The 20,915-nt window shown below is 39.7% G+C and overlaps 1 protein-coding gene and 1 long non-coding RNA gene across 2 annotated transcripts in view; both read right to left on the bottom strand.

Annotated features, from left to right (window-relative positions):
- Positions 1-3,604: 3,604 nt before the first annotated feature.
- LOC144691893 (proto-oncogene tyrosine-protein kinase ROS-like) lies at positions 3,605-10,947 on the bottom strand. The gene is made up of 4 exons (XM_078560467.1): positions 10,920-10,947; positions 7,142-7,261; positions 5,275-5,450; positions 3,605-3,700 (listed from the first exon to the last, which is right to left on the bottom strand). Exons 1-4 carry the CDS (start codon positions 10,945-10,947, stop codon positions 3,605-3,607), a joined length of 420 nt encoding a protein of 139 aa, XP_078416593.1.
- Positions 10,948-13,854: 2,907 nt separating this feature from the next.
- The window catches only part of LOC144691731 (uncharacterized), a 46,334-nt gene continuing 39,273 nt past the window's right edge, over positions 13,855-20,915 (bottom strand). The window contains exons 5-7 of the long non-coding RNA XR_013579200.1: positions 16,031-16,091; positions 14,607-14,755; positions 13,855-13,951 (exon numbers count right to left, since the gene is read on the bottom strand). This is a non-coding gene — a long non-coding RNA (uncharacterized LOC144691731). The remainder of the gene's footprint in view (positions 13,952-14,606; positions 14,756-16,030; positions 16,092-20,915) is intronic.

Below are 20,915 nucleotides of genomic sequence, written 5' to 3'. Positions count from 1 at the left end.
ACGGGAATAGATGGAATGTGGAGTTGAGGCCACATTCAGATCAGCCATGATCGTATTGAATGGCAGACCAGGCTTGAGGGGCTGAATCGCCTACTCCTGCTCCATGTTCTTATGGTCGTGTATACAAGGATAGACAGTCTGGATGTAGCAGCAACTCTCAAGGTGGCAATACTAGTACATAGACATAGCAGGTCAGTGATTATACAAGCAGCTCACAGAAGACACATCTACGTTTGATATGGTGGTAAGTGCTCTTGAAAATTACATCCAGCCACTGAAAAATGTGATGATCAAACAATATACATTCTGCCAAGGAAATGGTGAGTCCATTAAACAATACATGACAGTGTTGCAGCAATTGGCTTCTACATGTAAATTTGGCACACTAACCAACGAACTAATTTGTGACCAATTAATTGAAGAGACTTCAATTCCACGAATTAAGGAACATCTTATGGAAGATGATGATTTAACTTTGGAAAAAGTCTTGATCTTGGCAGTCCAAATCAAATCTGCCATGTTTGATTTGAAGACATTGCGCAGAAACGCACCCTCAGACTTAGGCTTGCAGACACAGCCTGCCTAAACAGCTCAAGTGCAAGGGTTATGGACAAAAAGACCTCAGCTGTCTCATCATCACATGCCCCATCACAGTCAGATACCTTCAAAACGGTGCCTAAATTGCAGAAGTGCTCATTGATTCACAATGCCATTTTCAGCTCAAGGGGAAAAAGCGTAGCTCATGTTTAAAGTGGAGCCACTTCGCCAAGGTGTGTAGGTCAAAGCAGAGGACTTCATCGGCTCACACATGGAACAGCCTCTTCCACAGTGAGGTACAGCATGTATGTACCATTACAAACAGTGAAGCACCCAGTCATTTTGAGATTTCTCAGTTGAGATACAAACATGCGAATTAGTAGGAGTAGGTGGCCACTCTGCCCCTCAAGCCTGCCCTGCCATTCAATAGGATTGTGGCTGAACCGATTATGGCCTCAACTTCTTATTCCACCTACCCCCAATAATCTTTGGCTCCGTTGTTAGTTGAAGAATTTATCTACCTCTACCTTATAATTATTCAATGACCCTGCCTCCACTGCTTTCTGAGGAAGAAAGTTCCAAAGATTCACAACCCTCAGGAAGGAAAAAAATTATTTTCATCTTTGTCTTAAATGGGAGACCCCATATTTTTAAAATGTGTCCTCTAGTTCTAGTCTCTTCCACAAGGAGAAAAATAATTTCACATCCACCCTATAAAGTTCCCTCAGGATATGTTCCAATAAGATCACCTCTCAATCTTCTAAACTTCAATGGAAACAGAGCCAGCCTGTCCAACCTTTCCTTATTAGATAGCCACTCCTATCCCAGGTGTCAGCCGAGTGAACGACGTGAGCATCTCTCTGTCACTTCTTGATGTTGGCGTGAAAGTATCTATCTTGTCCAAGAAACTTTACCATCAGTATTTTTTTGCAACTTTGCCTCACTGCTGCTAACAGATGCTCTTCACGCTTAGTGACTCAATTATTCCACTTTTGGGGACGATCACAGTTCCAGTGTGCTATAAAAACATCACCCAAGACAGGTTAATATTCTATGTAGCTAAAGTCTTTTCAATCAGCTTGGATTCAAGGCATGGAGACCCCATCAGAGCACGCATTGTGATCAATGACGCAGACTGTACACGCCAGTATCTTTCCTTATTTACCAGATTTGGGAGATAAAGGGACACTGCCATGCTCCTCGCATTACCCATCAATTCCACCAGTTTTTCAAAATTTGAGATGGTTGCCATTTGCAATCCCACGAATGTATCTCAGGAGCTGGCAGACAGGAGCTAGAAGCAGACAGTATCATTGAGCAAATCGACTCATTGCCATGGATATCGAACCCAGTCATTGTGTGATGAGATAATGGCAAACTTAGATTATGCATTGACCTTGAGCATTCAACAAAGCAATCATTCCAGCTAAGTATCCCATTTCCTATGATCCAAGAACTATCAGCATCATTTCATAACTCCAGAATTTTCATGAAGCTCAACAGGTGGTGAGGCTACCTTTAGATACTCCTAGCAGAGCAAAGCCATCATCTTACAGCTCTTATTGCTCATGAAGGTTACTCAAGCACTGCAGATTACCTATGGGCTAAGTTCAGCACCTAGCAGAAGATAGTTTCATCAGTCTTGTCAGATGTTGAGGGGACGTTCAACCTATTTGGTGACATAGTCATCCATGGGAGGGACAAAGCAAAACATGATCAGCGGTTATTAACGTTGCTCACTCGACTGGCACAACACAATTTGGTGCTCAACAAGGACAAATGCACATTTGCAGCACCTCAGATCGACTTTCTAGGGTACAAAGTGACAGCAGTGGAGTAAAGCCTACATATGACAATGTCACAGCCATTCATTCGCTTTCAACCCTGTCTAACATGAAAGGGTTGAAATCATTCCTTGGTGTTACCAATTTTTATCACAAACTTATTTCTTATGTACATAGAGATCATAGAAACAACTGCGCCAAGATGTGCAATGAGAATGGACAATTGCACATAAAACAGCATTTGGTATGTTAAAGGCGATGATAGAATCTCCGCTAGTCCTTGCGCATTTCAAACCACAAGCGGAAATGTATGTCACAACAGATGCATCAAGAAGTGCGATTGGAGCTGTACCCTCAGACTACATTGAAGGAAGCAAATGACCAATCACTTATACACCACGTCCATTGTTGGAAACTGAGCACAAACACTCTACTGGAGAGTGGGGAACACTAAGCTGCATCTACACTTGTGAACATTGGCACATGTATCTCTATAGTAGAAAGTTCACTCTGCACGAAGCACCAAGTGCTGAACAGTGTCAGCCACATCAGGATCTTGTCATCGACCTCTACCCATCACAGATGGTCAAATCGTCTTCAACAGTATAACTTTGAGGTTGGGTATCTCACGGGTTCATGCAATTAAGTAGCTGATATGTTTAACTATACTACCACAGAGAGCATTAGCAATAGCAAAGCACCTTGCAACATTGAAGATTATTTCTGTACTTAGAGAAAACGGGCAAGTTGAACTCTAAGAAATGATTCAAATACATATTTTAAATTAAACCAGCCTGGACAACAAATGTAAAGCTAAAAACCTTATAAGGGGGAAAATATATTGTGTTGAATTGTTGTGTGTTAGTTTGAGTCTTTACTATTGATACTCACTGTGCTTGATTAGTTAAGCCTGGGTGTGGACTCAGAAAAGGAAACAAACAGTAGAAGTTCCTGAAAGCAAAGAGCTGTAAGCAAGGAGCAGACATTTAAAAAAACACTAGTAAATAAAGTTCCTATACACAGGAACTGGCGTGTCAATTCTGCATAGCTCCGAGATATAAAAATGTATAACACATAAAACAGTCATAACATGGATGCCAATTTTACCTTCCCTACAGGCAACAAATTTAACGTTTTAATAAAGTATCATTCTATCATAATTCTCAGGATGAGGAAAGAACTTGAACCTCCAGTAGTGTCAAACTCCAGAATTTATCAGTTGATAAGAAACCATTGAAAGAAGCAGATCAATCTGAGGTCACACAGCTTTAAGGACATTTGACTCACCCATTGAATGGATCTGCCAGAGTTTTAACTGGAGAAGTAGGTAACATAATGACAACTTCAGTGGAGCAGTTTCTCACATCACATCGTAACACCTACAAAGAAAGATTGGTGAACTTTTAATCACTAACATATACAGCGGAGCAAAAAGTAATAAGTAATCAGACGTCAATCACGACATGATGTAAAACAAATACTGCATTTTCATTGAGAGAGGTGCAGCGGGGAATCGTTAATGCCAGCAAGCGTCATGGTAGCAGGAATTGGGGAGGGGCATAAAGGCAACAAGAAAAGGAAACAGGTGCATCACTTCAACTTGGACACAGTTTGAAGGGCAGACACAGAATTGCTTTGTGCAGAATTAATAGGTGGTAACAGAGATAACTATTACTGGAAGTATGCTATAGACCTCCAGGCCAGGCTGAAAGCCTGGATCAGGAACTATGGGATGAATTAAGGTAGTCAATAACTAAGGGACAAAATACAGTAGACGCAGATTTCAATTTAACAGAAATTGACTTGGATAATAATGTTTTTGCTGGTAAAATAGAGAAGGGCTTTCCAGAATTAATAAAAAGACTTTTATGATTTACATATAAACATACGAATTAGGAGCAGGAGTAGGCCACTCGGCCCCTTGAGCCTGCTCTGCCATTCATTCAATAAGATCATGGCTGACCTGATAGTAACCACCATTCCACATACCTGCCTACACCTGATAACCTTTCACCCCCTTGTTAATCAAGAATCTATCTAGCTCTGCCTTAAAAATATTCAAAGACTCTACTTCCACTGCCTTTTGAGGAAGAGAGTTCCAAAGGCGACTTAAAAAAAAGTAAGGGGTTGCTCATTTAAGACAGAAATGAGGAGATATTTTTTTCTAAGGGTTGAGTCGCCTTTGGAACTCTCTTCCTCAAAAGGTAGTGGAAGTAGAGTCTTTGTATATTTTTAAGGCAGAGCTAGATAGATTCTTGATTAACAAGGGGGTGAAAGGTTATCAGGTGTAGGCAGGTATGTTGAGTAGTGGTTACAATCAGATCAGCCATGATCTTATTGAATGAATGGCAGAGCAGGCTCAAGGGGCCGAATGGCCTACTCCTGCTCCTAATTCATATGTTTATATGTAAATCATAAAACAGTCTTTATTTTAATTCTGGAAAGCCCTTTTCTCTTTTACCAGTAAAAGCATTATTATCCAAGTCAATTTCTGTTAATTTGAAATCTGCATCTACTGTATTTGGTCCCTTAGTTATTGACTACCTTAATTCATCCCATAGTTCCTGATCCAGGCTTTACTATTGGTCTAGTAAACCTTCTCTGAACTCTTTCTAACACATTTACATCCTTCCTGAAATAAGGAGACCAACATTACACACAATACTCCAGATGTGGTCTCACCAATGCCCTGTACAAATGAAACATAACCTCCCTACTTTTGTAATCAATTCCCTTCACAATAAATGATAACATTCTATTAGCTTTCACAATTATTTGCTGTGCCTGCATACTAGCTTAGTTTGTAAAAGAGCTAACAAGGGGAAAAACCACCTGGATTATAAATCAAAAACACATGACTAAATATAAGTTGCAAAAAAAATTGAATTGAACTTTGGAAATATTTATATTACTCAGTAAGCATCAAAATCAAGAGCATGCCAAAAATATTTACCTGTTGGCCTATGACAAAGTAAAGTTTGCTATATAGCCAGTCAACAGAGAGATCACTGATAAATCTGTCACTCCGATAAACCAGACGAGAATGGTTAGAGCTGCCAACTGATAGTGCCCAGATGTGTGGCCCCGCAGAAATGTAGAGCTCTTTTTTACGTATGTCACCAGATATTCCTAATCCATTAGAAGATGGGAATAGGGAGGACATAAATAAGGAAGTGTTTGGTTACTTGTCTGAATTATTAGGACTAGGAGTAGACTAAGTCAGGCCCTTGAGCCTGTTCTACCATTCAATCAAAATCATGGCTGATCTATACCTCAATCCGTTTGCCCATCTTTGATCCACATCCCGTGACATTCTTAGCTAATTAATCTATCAATCTTAGTCTTGGAGGTTTCAATGATCCAGAATTCTCAGGCCTTTGGAGTCAGGCATTTTTGCTACCCTTTGTGTGGAAAAAAGACGTCTCTCCATTACTCTAATTTTAAGATCCGGACACATTGTTCTGGAATCCCAAACTAAAGGAAATAGTTTCCCTGTATCTACCCTGTCAAATTATGTCATTATTTTGAACACCTTGATTAGGTCAGCTCCCTTCCAAACTCAAGGGAATTATTTTTCAGCTGGTTTGACAGGCCACATACACCAGCACAAAGTTCCTGCACCAGGAGGTGGCACCACCGACATGCATGCAATGAATTAAAAAATCTAAGGTTACACGTGGAAATGATTACCATGATTCATGCTCAGCCACGATATATTTTATTTCCAAGTTATGAAATAAAATTAATTCAACTATCACTAGCTCTGTAGGTTCTACAGCACAAGAAAATCTGTAGAATTCTTAGTGGCTTGTGATAGGAATATCAGTGATATTACAATTTCCCTATTTAAAAATATTGGTTAATTTGTCTGTTTCTTAAGGCGAGAGCTGTTTATACTAGAAAGTAAATTATTTCCCCACATTGGACATGCACCAACAGCATTAATCACTCCAGAGTAAAACTCCTTTTTAACTGCCCCAACAACATGCCTTCACCTAAATAAAAACAAAAAACTGCGGATGCTGGAAATCCAAAACAAAAAGAGAATTACCTGGAAAAACTCAGCAGGTCTGGCAGCATCGGCGGAGAAGAATAAAGTTGACGTTTTGAGTCCTCATGACCCTTCAACAGATCTGTTGAAGGGTCATGAGGACTCAAAACGTCAACTTTATTCTTCTCCGCCGATGCTGCCAGACCTGCTGAGTTTTTCCAGGTAATTCTCTTTTTGTTTTGCCTTCACCTAAAGTTTACCTATTGACACCAATGTACAAAAAGGAATAAAATGTTCTAACCTTGACATCCCTTGTTTATTTGTACACAAAAATAATACCAAATAGAGACTTAAAATACAATTGTACAGCTTTTATTGCATTAATATTACATACAGCTTTCACAAAATTAGAGAGACAGGAGGCCATCCAACCCATCATATCTGTGCCGGCTCTTTCAAACCAATCTAATTAGTCTGACTCCCCAACTCTTTCCCCATAGTCCGGCATGTTTTTCGTTTTCAAATACGCATCCAATTTTATTGCTGAATCTGCTTCAAGCACCTTTTCAGATAGTGCACTCCAGTTCATAACAGCTTGCTGTGTGGAAATAAAAAATTCTCATCTCCCCTTCGGTGCTTTGCCAATTATCTCAAATTCATTTTTGTTTTATTTAATGCAGAAAAAAATATATATAATAGTATTCAGTGAAAATTTCATTGTAGCTACACATCTCAAATTATCTGATTGAACCTACTGATTTGTAGATTACTCAGCCAGGAAGCTGGACAGCTTGTTTGTATCCACATGAAAAGAAGGAATTAACTGTACCAGTGATGCTGTGAGTAATCCAATCTGTTCTGGAACAGAACATCTCCTCCAAATCTCCAGGTTTACTTTCATATAGGGCATTTTGTCTCGACAGCCAGAGTGCTAGACTCCCAGATAGCTCTGCAAAAGTGAAATAATTTGCTTTCAGTTAATTTTTAGGAAAGCAGCATTTTATTATGATCTTTATACATATCACTTAGATTAACAAAATTTTCACTACTTCAATTTCCATATACACTACATTTCTTTACACAGTCTTTTTTCTCTAAGGTTTATAAGTTCTGAGTCACAAATTTCTTTTGCAACTGCCATCAGTAATGACTCATGGTCAACCAACAACAGACATGATTCAAATGCAATGAATTAAGCACTGATTTTCTTCCCCCGCTGAAATGTATATGCTCATTAATGATTCACAGCCAGACTGACAACTGGCCAAACACATCCAAATGAAGTCACGACTCTCCAGAAATTAGGCTGTCAATTTGTGAAACTACCAAGACATTTCAAAATTGGCTCCTATTTAGGAAATCCAAATAAGGGTTCTTCACACAGGTGTAAATAATGAAAATCAGGGTCATTTTTCCAGTCAATGTCATCACTGGGTAAGTGACGGAGCAGTGCAGTACCAGATTCCCTGCGGACGCTGGAAATCTGAAACAAAAGCAGAAAATGCTGGAAAAACTCAGCAGGTCGAGCAGCATCAGTGGAGAGAGAAACAGAGTTAACATTTCAAGTCCATATGACCCTTCTTCAGAGCATATTCCCTGGTGGTTGGCTGAAGTGAACAGGTTATTGCACGAGGAGTTTTGTACTCCAAAACACTTACAGAGAAGGACAGTATCAATGGCTGGCAAGAGATGGTAACAATGGACATACTATGTGCACAAAAACCTGGGACAAATGCAAAATGGAAAGCACATCTTAAAGAATGCTGCCAAGGTTAACAAACATTTATCAGGTACAAGGACCATGGATGCATGTTCATAAGCATGCATGTTACACAACTACTGTTAGCCCATTTCAAGATATCAGTCAAGTTTACAGCTCTTTCATTGCCATTACATGGAAAATACAGGCAGAAACAGGTCATCTGGACGAACTAGTCTGTGCTGGTATTTATATTCCAACAGGTCTTCATCCATTCCATCCACCTCATCTTAGCTTTTCCGCATGATTACTGTTCCTTTTTTTTTGTGTACTCATCTAGTTTCCTTTTGAAAGCATCCAAGTTATTTGCCACTACCACTTGTTGTGGTAGTAAGTTCTACATTCTAGCCACTCTGAGTATAGAAATTCTCTTTGTTTCCTTTTGACACTTGATTGCCTAGTCTACAAGTTTTATAATGTCTTCTTGTATTATGTTGCATTGTTCCTCAGTGTTGGCTATCGCTGCACCCTCCCCCAGTTTGGCATTATCTGTAAATTTTGATATTGGATTATTTGCTCCCAAGTCCAAATCATTCTATGTAAATTATGAACAAGTGTCTCAGCACTGATCCTCATGGAACAATGCTTCCTACTTTCTCTCAGTCTGAGTAATTATCCTTTACCCTTACTCTCCACTTGATATGTTTATCCAAGTTGCTATCCATTCAGCTATTTGTCATCTGATTCCATATGCCCTAACCTTTGAGAGCCTGTGTGTTACTTTATCAAAGAGCGCAAATTAGGGCTGTAAACTGTAATTCACAGCACACTTGAAATTTCAAAAAGACTTCAAAGAACAAAAAAACCTACATCTATATATTGCCTTTTACAACCTCAAGACACCCCAATTGCGTTACAGCCAATGAAGTACTTTTGAAATGAAGTCACTTTTGTAATGTAAAGAAAAGAGATGGCTGTTTTGCACACCACGAGGTCCCACAAACATTAATGAGATTAATGGTCAGACAATCTGTTTTAGCAATGCCGGTTAATAGATAAATGTTGACCAGGAGGAATTACCCTGTTCTTTTCTTTAAAATAATGACACAAGATCTGTAAATCAACCAAACACAGCAGATGGCCTCAATTAACATCTCATCTGAAAGATAGGACTTGCAGCAGTGCAGCATTATCTCAGTACTGCACTGAAGTGTCCACCTAGATAACTGGGATGGGGTGAATGGTCTGTTTCTGCACTGTTAACACTTTGTAACTGTGTGCTCAAGTCTCTGGAATTGAGTTTAAATGCATGACCTCCAGACTCGGAGGCAAGAGTGCCAACACTGAGCCAAGACTGACATCACAGCCGTAATGTAACGCAACCTAACAGCATATTATGTGGCTACTTAATGACACTTGGGTTAAGCTGCAGCTTAGGTACATTGATTGCTGTGCATGGGATCCTTCAATAAACATGTTAAAAAGTTTTGCTACCTTGCCACTGGGTACAAGATAGCACCCAATACAAAGGCGAAGATGCACACCAGAGGAGAGCATAGGGACTACAAGCACTGGATGCCTTTCAAGGAAGCCACCTTGAACAATGTGAGAGAGTAAAAGATAAAATGTCATGACTCCACCATCAGCTCTAGTATTCTGCCTCCCTTCGCACTCACACACAGACATGTACATGGCCACACAAACTGCAGTAACTATCTTGTAATATACACTGCTGTCTCCAACACAGTTTGCAACATTGATCCCTCACCCAATGCTTGCAAGCAACATCACGGGTACATGTGTCCAAGAGGAAACAATTAGCTTAACAATGTAGTGCAAGTGAAGAGGGAAAATGGCAGTGACAGAGCAACAGAAGGGGTAGAAGCTCGCTGGTTAACAAAGGCCCCTTGCATTTTAGAAAATGAAGCAAAGCAGTTTAGTTATATTGATCAACTGTGTATATGCATGGAATGGTCAGCGGGAATGGAGGCAGAAAAGCTGGTGAATCTGCCTGCCATTGACAGTACTGTTCTTATGTACATAAGGACACAAGAATTAGGAAGAAAAGTCAGCCATTTGGTACTTTGAGCCTCCTCTGCCATTTGATAAGATCATGAATGATCTAATTGTAGCCTCAACTCCACTCTCCTGTCTGCCCCTCCCATAACCCTTGACTCTATCTAGCTCAGCCTTGAACATATTCAATGACCCTGCCTCCACTGCTCTCTGAGGAAGAGAATTTCACAGACTAATGACCCTTTCAGAGAAAACAATTTCTCCATATCTCAGTCTTAAATGGCAGATCCCCAATTTTTAAACTGTGACCCCTGGGGAAATATCCTCTCAGCATCCAACTAGTCAAGTCCCCTCAGGATCTTATATATTTCAATAAGATCACCTCTCATTCTTCTAAACTCCAATGGATATAGGCCCAACCTGCTCAACCGTTCCTCATAACGTAACCCCTTCATCCCATGAACCAGTCGAGTGAACATTCTCTGAACTGACTAGGGACTCAGGTTGCCATGCAGTTTAAAAAGAACATTACTTGACACCCAACACAAATATACCATGACCTAACATCCAAATCTAACACATTGTATAGATATCTCCAGTAGGAATATTTACCCTATTAAGCCTTTCAACAAGAAACCCCATGCCCACTCCCACGTTATTGCTGTGAAAAAGATAATAATACATCAATACCCTTCAAGTGTGGTAGGCTGAGTATGGACTGGCTTTGGAAAAGAGATCTCATTGACTGGACCATGATGGAAAAGAATTACTTGGTTGAAGAATGAAATTATACAAGTAACAGATACATACCTCTAACAAACATGTAAATGTATAATGTATAATCCGCAAAGGGGCACCATTAATTGAAGTTAACTTATAATGGACTATTTACCTGGTTGAGGCAGTGTGCTAACATTCATAATAGCTACAGGTCCAATTCCTTCAGTATTCCTTGCAGCTATGGAAAACCTATATATTTGTCACACAAAAAAAAAACTGTAGTCAGCCCATATAGACTATTGACACAGCGGTAGAGAAAATTATTTAGATATAAAGTTATCTTTGCAATGTATATTTCCCTGTAAAATGTGCAGTTTATATAATTCAAATTACAATTTCATAAAAAACAATAAAAGTGAATTTCTGAAAAACAGGCTCCTAAAGATTTTCACCTACGTGCAACATTGGCTATCTAATTTTCGAAAAGGATTAAGAGTGATATTGGAGGGTATTTTGATATCTTCGTAGTTAACCACCCAGAAGTAATATCATCAAAGGCAGGACTTGTTCTGAACCTAAATATATCACTATACTCAACTAGAACATCCCATACCATATATTTGTTAAGGACATAGACAGACGCACAAGTATATAGTACCTGTATGTTGTGCCTGGTTTAGTAGGATAAATAGAATAACGTAGTTGTCCCTTATTTGCATCCCTGAGAAAATGTTCAGTACCACTCTGGAGCTCAATATGGTAACCAATTAATGGCCCATTAAGAAACATGGGTGGTTTCCACTCAGCAACCACTGAGGTAGGACTGGGACTTTCAGTCCTAATGATTAGAGGTGCAGATGATGGGACTAAAAAAAAACACACACAATATAAAGTTTAAAAAACATTTTCTTTCCAATATGACTCATTAGTTGGACAATTTGAAATGAATCTGTTCAAACCTGTATTACTTCCTAAAGTCCATAACTGCTTCTCAAGTTGCAAAAAGGATGGAATCACATTTCCCAAGGCTAAAAATGACAAAGTGAATCTTTAATAATGAATAACTGCTGAAAACTGCAAACCAACTTAAGAGCCAGGGCTTTATCCTCCCATTTCTGCCACCCTATAATTTTTAATAAGCATTATTCCCAACCACTTCCTCTTAGGTGCTTACCCCTGTAGAGCCACAAGGAAGTTTCTTTTCCCCAATGTGGTCAAGCCACTAATTTAAAATGTGAGAAGACAATTTCAACAATGGACCTGATACACAAATTCTAGAGCTCAATAAAGCAGCATTATCAAGCCACACTCTATCCCAAGATGCCCATCTCAATTTGTTAGCACATGGTTAATATCATTGTATTAACGTGTATGATGTTGATTTGATGCTGGGAATGCCCGGTTAGAATTCAGCTAGAATGGGCCGAGACACCATCATATTAGAAATAGGAGCTGAAGTAGGCAATTTGGCCCTTCCAGCCGGAACTGCCATTTGACAAGATAATGGCTGACTTTCTACCTCAACATTACTGCACTACCCCATATCCCTTAATGTCCTTAGTATTTAAAATCTATTGACCTCTAGCTTGAATATAGTCAACAACCGAGCAGCCACAGCTCTCCGGGGTAGAGAAATCCAAAGATTTACAACCCATTTAGTGACAAAATTTCTCCTCATCTCGGTCTTCAATGATCAACCTTTTATTCTGAGACTGTGACACTCTATTCTAGATTAGCCAGCCAGGGAAAACATTTTCTCAGCGTCCTTTATCAGCCCCTTAAGAATGTTATACATTTCAATTAGATCACCTCTCATTTCGCTGAACTTTAATGTCTACTCAATCTTTCCACAGAGGACAATCCTCTCGTCACTAGAACCAATCTGGTGAACCTTTGTAGTAGCCCTCTGGGGCAAGTATGTCTTTCCTTAAATAAGAGACCAAAACTGGACATAATATTCCAGGTATGGCCTCACCAATACCCTGTATAATTGTAATAAGACTTCTTTACTCTCATACTCCAACCCCTTTGTAATAAAATCTAGCACACCATTTGCCTTCCTAATTCCTTGCCGTGCATGTATATTATCTTTCTGTAATTCATGTGCATGGATCCCAAGGCAACTAAGGCAATCATTTCCCAGTCTCATCTTACAATTAAAATAAATTCTGCTTTTTATTTTTCCTACCAAAGTGCATAACTTCACACTTTGCCACTTTGTATTGCATTTGCCATGATCTTGCCCTTGTTCTAGATGAAAATCCAAGTGAGCCAAATTAGAGCCAAGGCAGATGCAGTGGGCCATAACTTCTGTGGAGTGGCAATCACAGTCAGATTGCCACTCCGCTCCTAGTTATTTACCCCGAAATGCAGCCACAGATTTCTCGCCCAAACACCTGACTCAAGCCAAGTGGGGAAGGTTCTTTGCAGCAGGTTCCCAAGGCCTTGTGTCAAGGGCAGCTGAGTCAGAGGTAAGGCAGCACTTGCTGCTGTAAAGCAGGTAAGTTTAAAGGTTCAGCCACCTGGAGAAGCCAGGGAGAAGGTAAGAGTATAAGGTAAGTTTGTAGGATCATGGGGGCAGGAAGGGTAGTCGGGTGAGGGTCAGTACTCTAGTTACCCAGGAGTTAGAAGTTTATTCTTTTAACTTTTTCTGGGTAACTCTTGCTGTAAGACAGGTCAGAACCATCTTTATTTTTCAATTTAAATCTTTGGCGCATCTTTGTGTACTCTCCATGTACAACACCCTGGAGCTCGGGAGTTATGGGCCATCCAGCCTATAGGTGGTCATGGCTTCTCATCAGTCCAAGCACAAGTCTATATATGGATATCTTTAAAAGTAGTATTGACTTGGATTGCTCATCCAAGTGTTTAAGAAACAAAAACGTAACCCTTCTAATGTGTGTCCACGGCCAAAAAAAGATCAAATACACAACTGAAGGTATTTGGTTAAGAACACCTTTCTTGATATTCTATAAGAACACATTTTAAAAACATTGCATCTTAGAAACAATGCAAAGGTACATCTTATTTATATCTATATATTATTCTTCTTTATAATAACATACCGCCATATGGTTTGGTTCTGTATGAGCGACTTTCAGATGAGTATTTATATAAGCTGTCTGTTATTATCCATATCACTCTAAAGACATATTCAGTATATGGGTGCAATTTTGTGACGTTGTACGTTGTATCTTCAACAACCTGTGTAGACAGTGTGTCATATACACAACAAATCAATAGTTTTACAAAGTTTCCAAGAACATTGTTAGCACCAGAAAGGCTATATTTTTATTGCCAATTCACTCCTATTTTACTTTTGAACATATTTTCCCTTTAAAGCAAAGAAGCAAAAACAAAATGAGATAAAATGAGCAGTCATAAAGACTTTAAGAAAATAAGTCCTGAAACTTAAATGAACAAACTGCATTTAAATATATTCCCAAACTTTCAGCTGTATTAAATATTTAGCAGCATTCACTTTCAGATACATATCCACAGTTTAACTGAATAGGTCAATATTGTGCACATTAGTCAATGCAAAATATTTGTTGCAGAGGGAAAAAGAGGATGGACAACTGGAATTCCATGCCCTGCAATGTTTGCGAGACATATTGCAAAATGAAATGAAAGATTCAGTTGTAAGCCTGAAAACTTGGTTATCAAAATTCAAATGGACATTCAAATTTCAACTATTCGCTCAACATCAATTTTCTACAACCCACAATGTTAAGCTGCTGCTGCTTCTGGGGATTGTGGAAACCGCAACGATTTTCAAACTTATATTCTGGTTTGCACTGCAAACTCTTAACACGCTGAGAAGTACTGGATTTGTTATGGCCTATCACAGAATACATACTTCAGTGTAAATCCATTGCCCAGGTAGTTCTCTGTACCTCCATTGAATAATGTATCTTACTGCCAATGTGTTTGCTAGTTCCCATTTTAAGAGAATGGATGCACTTTGTATTGCACTTGCCACAGGAGGATGAGGATCATTCAGTGATTCTAATGATATACAAAAACAAAGACAGTAATAATATTTGAAATGAGGAAAAAAATGAACTTATGGATCAATTATCTGTAAATCTGAAAAACACTGAATATTGATATACAAAAGCAGGGTTGACGCTGGCCACAGCATTTTACTGGAAAACAATCTTTTTACAACAGTTACTTTACCAATGGATTTGAAGCAAGCCAAATCAGAAAGACTCTCTCTTCCCTCTCTAAATAGGGGGAGAATTTTTTCTTAAACCAATATTCTGTGTGATTTCAGATAAACAAGACATCAGCTCAGGCACTTTTAAAAAGGAAAAAAAAAATAGCTAATGGCCAGAGTGTGAAAAATTCGCTAGGAGTTTATTTTCAACTGGCTGATTTTAACTATTAACATAGTAATTTCCCCGATCAGGTGTAGTGGAGGCCCTCTGTCACAAGAATTCAGCCAGCAGACCCCAAAGCTGTTTGTCATCAAAATGCACAAGGAGGCAATTTTCAACCATGTTTCATGCATTGAGGCCCATGCCAAGATGAATTAATTAAGCCTTTCAAATTTATCATAGTACATTTAAAGAAATCATTACTCCATATCATGTCTTTTTCCACCAGAGGTTTACTAAAGCTGCTAAACAAACTTTTAAATGGATGTTGCAGTGACAGCACTTAGTTATTTTGAAGATTTAATGCTTAAATTTGAATTCTGCTATTACTTCTACAGATTTGTTTTGCTGCAGTACTTACTTCTGATTTTTGATCGTAATTATTTTTATTGCATGGGCTGGGCTTAGCCTAGTTTTTGAACCTCCTTTAATTTATTTGTTGCCTTATATTTTTTCCTATCTCTGGGTTGTTTGATTTGCAAAATAAGTTGTTATAAATTACAATTCAGAATGATGAGAACCTCACTAGATACACTTGTTATCAGTTTGTTTTTGCAGGAGGGTCTGAAAAGGAATGAGAGGCAGGTCTGCTTACACCCAAAATGGACAGCCATAGAGATACCTAACCAAGGTGCAAAATAACTAAAAATGCAAAATTGAAAAATATCTTCTCTTGGCACCAGCTTCCCTCACATTGGTAAAGAATAAAAATTTAACCCAAGTCCATTCACCCTTCCAAAAAGAAAAAAAAGCCACAGTAGATGATGGGTTAAAATATACCCATAAATGTGAATCTAGAAAACCCACACCTATTCAAAAAACTTATGCATACACTTCAGACAAATTTAGTATGAGTTTTAGAAAGAGATTCAGAGGTCAAACTTGAAAATTTCATCTTTACCTGTTATGTGGAAACCATAAGATTCCTCAGCCTTCTTACAGCCAAATTGACAGATCTGTACCTGTAAAAATGAGAAAAATGCTAGGAACACAGTAATGCAAACAATAAAGCTCAGCAAATTAAGTAAAAATTGATTAAAGAGAGTACTTGCATTTACACAGTCCCTTACATGATCTCAGGACAACTAAAAGTAGTTTATCGCAATTGAAGCACTTTTGAAGTGCAGTCAAGTGCAGTTGTACAAAATGCAGCAAATTTTCATGCAATAAGTTCTGCAAACAGTAATGAGATAAATAACCAGATGGAATGTGCTCTTTGCTTAAACAGCAGGCTTAGGGGGGCTAAATCGGATAGTATCCAAAATGCATTATTAACCCACACCCATTGATTGCAATTAAGGCAGAATGCCAACTTAAGGGAGAAGCCAGCTCTTAAATGAGTTGTGCCCAACCAGCACTAGCCTCGCTGTTCATTGGCTGGACACCTATATCCCCTTTTCTACCTCCCAATCCTACTTCCTCTGTATCCACCCTCTAAAAAACTGTCCCACAATTCACTTACAACTGCATTTTCAAAATCCTATCCATCTAGCCTTTGGCTCTCCATTCACAGCATTTCTGCAGCTACAATTTGCTCAACCACACCCTCACATCCACCTTTGATGCCTAGGCCCCAATAAAAGGGTGTAAGGATAAGCCCAGCAACTACAGACCAGTCAGTTTAACATTGGTGGTGGGGAAATTTTTAAAAACAAAAATTTGGGACAAAATTAATTGTCTCATGGACAAATGCAGGTTAACTACAGAAAGTCAGCATGCATTTCGAAAGGGAAAATTATGTTTAACTAATTTGGAGTTTTTTTGAAGAGGTAACAGAGAGGCTTGACGAAGGCAATGCTGTTGATGTGGTGTACATGGACTTCCAAAAGGCGTTTGATACAGTGCTGAACAGACTTGTGAGCAAAGTTATAGCCCGTGGAATAAAAGGGACAGTAGCAACATGGATACGGAATTGGCTGAACGACAGGAAACAGAGCAGTGGATAATAGGCATTTTTCAAGTTGGAGGAAGATTTGTAGTGGAGATCCCCAGGGATTAGCATTGGGGCCCTTGCTTTCCTTGATATATATTACTGACCTAGAATTTGGGTGTACAGGGCACAATTTCAATGTTTGCGGATGATACAAAACTTGTAAGCATTGTGAATTGTGAGGAGATAGCTTAGAACTTCAAATGGGACATAAACAAGTTGGTAGAATGGCCGGATAAGTTCAATGCACAGAAATGTGAAGTGATTCATTTTGGTAGGAAGAACGTAGAGAGACAATATAAAATAATGGGCACAACTCTAAAGGGGGTGCAGCAGCAGAGGGACCTGGGTGTATACGTGCATTAATCATTGAAGGTGGCAGAGCATGTCGAGAAAGCAGTTAATAAAGTATTCAGTATCCTGGGCCTTATTAATAGGAGCATAGAGTACAACAGCAAGGAGGTTATGTTGAATTTGTATAAGTCACTAGTTTGGCCTCAGTTAGAGTATTTCGTCCAGTTCTCGGTGCCGCACTTTGGGAAGGATGTGAAGGCATTAGAGAGAGGGCAGAAAAGATTCATGGGAATTGTTCCAAAGATGAGGAACTTCAATTATGAAGATAGACTGGAGAAGTTAGGACTGTTCTCCTTATAGAAAAGAAGGTCACGGGGAGATTTGATAGAGGTATTCAAAATCATGAGGGATCTGGATAGAGGAAACTGTGCCTGCTCATGAGTGGATCGAGAACGAGAGGGCATAGATTTAAAGTAATTCGTAAAAGAAGCAAAAGTGATACGAGGAGAAGCTTTTTTATGCATCAAGTGGTTAAGATTTGGAATGCACTGCCTGAGAGTGTGGTGAAGGCAGGTTCAATCGAGGCATTCAAAAGGGAATTAGATTGTTATCTGGAAAGGAAGAATGTGAGGCATTACGGGGAGAAGGTGGGGGAATAGCATTTAGCGAGTTGTTCGTTCGAAGAGCCGATGCAAACACAATGGGCCAAATGGCCTCCTCCTGTGCTGTACAATTCTGTGATTCTGTGAACATGATTACTTGCTTTCACCTTGACCATTACAACGGTGAAACCCTTATCTCCTATCCCTTGTGTTCAAGGGGCACAGACTTGAATGGATCTGGTGGGCAACTGCTTTAGTCACTCACTGCCAGGTCTGGCTGCACCAGATAGAGCATCATCAGGTCCTGATACCGGCTACTAAAACTGATAATTCCAGGATCATCCTGGAATGCAAAGATAACAACCAGTTTCTTTTCTCTACTACAAGCTGCCTTCTTAAACTCATCTCCCGTCTCCTCCACCTTTCAAGTGTGAGGAGCTCGTGGACTTTTTCGTCACTGAGATTGAAATCATCCAATCAGCAGCCACCACTGCTTTCCTCCCTTCTGTTTGTTCACCAGGCCAACCCTCCTCTCAACTGCTCCCCTGCCCAAACCCTGAACTTGCATCTTTCTGTATTTTCTCCCCATCTCCCCTCATGCCCTCTCAGAGTTCAAAATGTCCATCAGACCCACCTCCTCTCCCTCAACTCTGGCGTCACTAAACTGTTGAATACCAACATCCCTTCCTGGTCCCCACATTGGCTGATATTGTTAACATTTTTCTCTTCAGGTGTTGTCCCTCTCTGTTTTAAATCTGCCATCACCACCCCTCTCCTCAAAAAGCCAACCTTTAATCCTACTGTCCTTGCAAGCTACCTTCAATCTCCAACCTCCCTTTCCTTTTCAAAGTCCTTGGAAGTGTCGTCACTTCCAAAAACTGCCCAGAACTCCATGTCTGAATCCCTCCAATGTGGTTTTCAACCCTGTCACAATACCAAAACAGCTCCTGTCAAAGTCACCAATGACATCATATGTGCCTGTGACAGAGATGAATTATCCCTCCTTGTCCTTCTCAACCTGAAAACAGCTTTTGAAACAGTTCACCACATCATCCTACTTCAACTTTTCTCCACTGACGTCCAGCGGGGTGGTACTGTTCTCACCTGGCTCTGTTATTACTTATCTAATCATAGCCACAGAATAAGTTGCAATGGCATCTCTTCTCACTCGTGCACTTGATGTCCCCTAATGATCGAATCTTGGCCCCCTCCTATTTCCCATCTACATCTGCCCCTCAGTGACATCCTAAGAAAGCACATCATTAGTTTTTGCATGTACGCTGATGACACACAGCTCCAACTCAGCACCACCTCTCTCTCTACTCCTCCACTGCTGCTAAATTATCAGACTGCTTAGCTGGTGTCTAGTACCAGACAAGCAGAAATTTCCTCTGATTAAATATTCAGAAAACTGAAGCCATTGTTTTTGGACCCACTCCAAACACCCCTCTCCCTGCCAGCAGTTCGAGACAAAACCAGACCGTTCACAAAATTGGCGTCATATTTGACGGCAAGATCAACTTCTGAACACATATTCGCGTCATCACTAAGACCGCCTCTTTCCACCTTTGGCAGGTCTGCCCTCCCATTGGGAAAGGACGCAACGAGAGATGGTGATGGAGGAATCTGAAACTGGCGGACGGTATAATTTTGTGACTACGATTATATCAGGATGTTGTTTCACTACTCTAGCAGCTCAACCACCACCTTCTCAAGGGAAATTAGGGATGGGCAATAAATGCCAACCTAGCCAATGACGCCCATATCCCATGAATGAATAAATTAAAAAATGACAGCTCCCACACTTGTGACACCAGTTTCACATATCAGTGAGTGGACTTTTCAGGGTTGACTGGGCTTGGTGTACCCTTGTCATGTCTGTCTAATTCAATATCCAAGTAATGAAATTTGGAGCACTACTGCAGGTTTTCTTTCTGAAAACAGGAATAAACGTTGGAATTTAAAGAGATACCAACTTTCCATTCTGCCGGTACAGTGAAAGTATTTTCACCCGAGTCAGAAGATTGTGGATTTAAGCGACACCAGAAATTTGAGCACATAAATTAGGCTGACACTTCTCTGCAATACCAAGGCTTTTTCAGCAGTGTTGCCCTTTTGATCAGTCAAAAGTGTTTTATTGGCTGTGAAGCTCACCAAGATGTACGGAGGACATGAAAGGTACTTAAGAATGCAAATATCCTGGAGTTTTTCCTTGTCTTGCTCGATAAAAGAATGAAATAAATGAAGGAAAATTGTGTTACACCTCACATTTCTTTCATTCACTTACTGGAACATTAGCGAACACAACAATTAAAATTATTGAGGTCACTGTCATGGATGAATACAGACTTCACCACTTATCCAAGGCCAATGGTATAGTGAGTCACAATGGGTAAATAGCACAGAAAGAACTGCTGTGTGGGATCAATGCAAAGTAGAATTGCTAAGCAGCCACATACTGAATCAGTCAAAAGCTATTCTGCAAAATGAATGCAACCAAACCTTCTAGTATTTGATGTGTTCAGGAACTTTGGTATAAGCCCAATTTATTCACCACATTTTCAAATCCTTTCAACTTTTCTTCAATGTACATAATCTAATTTACAACATTTCCCACATGTAAATGATCATCTAACCTCAAACCAAATCTCCATTTAAGTTATGCTAATTTCAATCGACCTTAAACAGAATAATGATAAGCAAAGTAAAGTTATCCAACTTTGCAAAGAAAAGCTATTACAAGAACATAGCCACCATTGTTAAAGATAATGGCCAGCATTTTGCAGTCAGTGGCAAAGGAATCGCATTTGCCATTCATCTCGTTGACTGCTGTCCACAAAACCTTTGGTGCCTTTAAAGTGGAGACTTGCTCTACTCCAATACCTGATCCAGCATAGTGCCCTCTACAGGGGATCTGTGGTGTGCAAGAGTAAGGGAGCTAATCAGGTTGAAGAGTTCTC

Source organism: Cetorhinus maximus, chromosome 16 (genome assembly GCF_964194155.1).
Source record: "Cetorhinus maximus chromosome 16, sCetMax3.hap1.1, whole genome shotgun sequence".
In the NCBI taxonomy this organism is placed as follows: domain Eukaryota; kingdom Metazoa; phylum Chordata; class Chondrichthyes; order Lamniformes; family Cetorhinidae; genus Cetorhinus; species Cetorhinus maximus.
This window is presented reverse-complemented; position numbering and strand designations above follow the sequence as displayed.

What these genes read in the sequence shown, in the direction of transcription:
- LOC144691893 (XM_078560467.1), bottom strand. Translation starts at nt 10,947, where the DNA reads ATGAATGTTAGCACACTGCCTCAACCAG. An exon ending in TAGCACACTGCCTCAACCAG is followed by an intron (nt 7,262 to 10,919) that starts GTAAATAGTCCA and finishes TCACTTTTGCAG; the next exon opens with AGCTATCTGGGAGTCTAGCA. An exon ending in GATTACTCACAGCATCACTG is followed by an intron (nt 5,451 to 7,141) that starts GTACAGTTAATT and finishes CTAATGGATTAG; the next exon opens with GAATATCTGGTGACATACGT.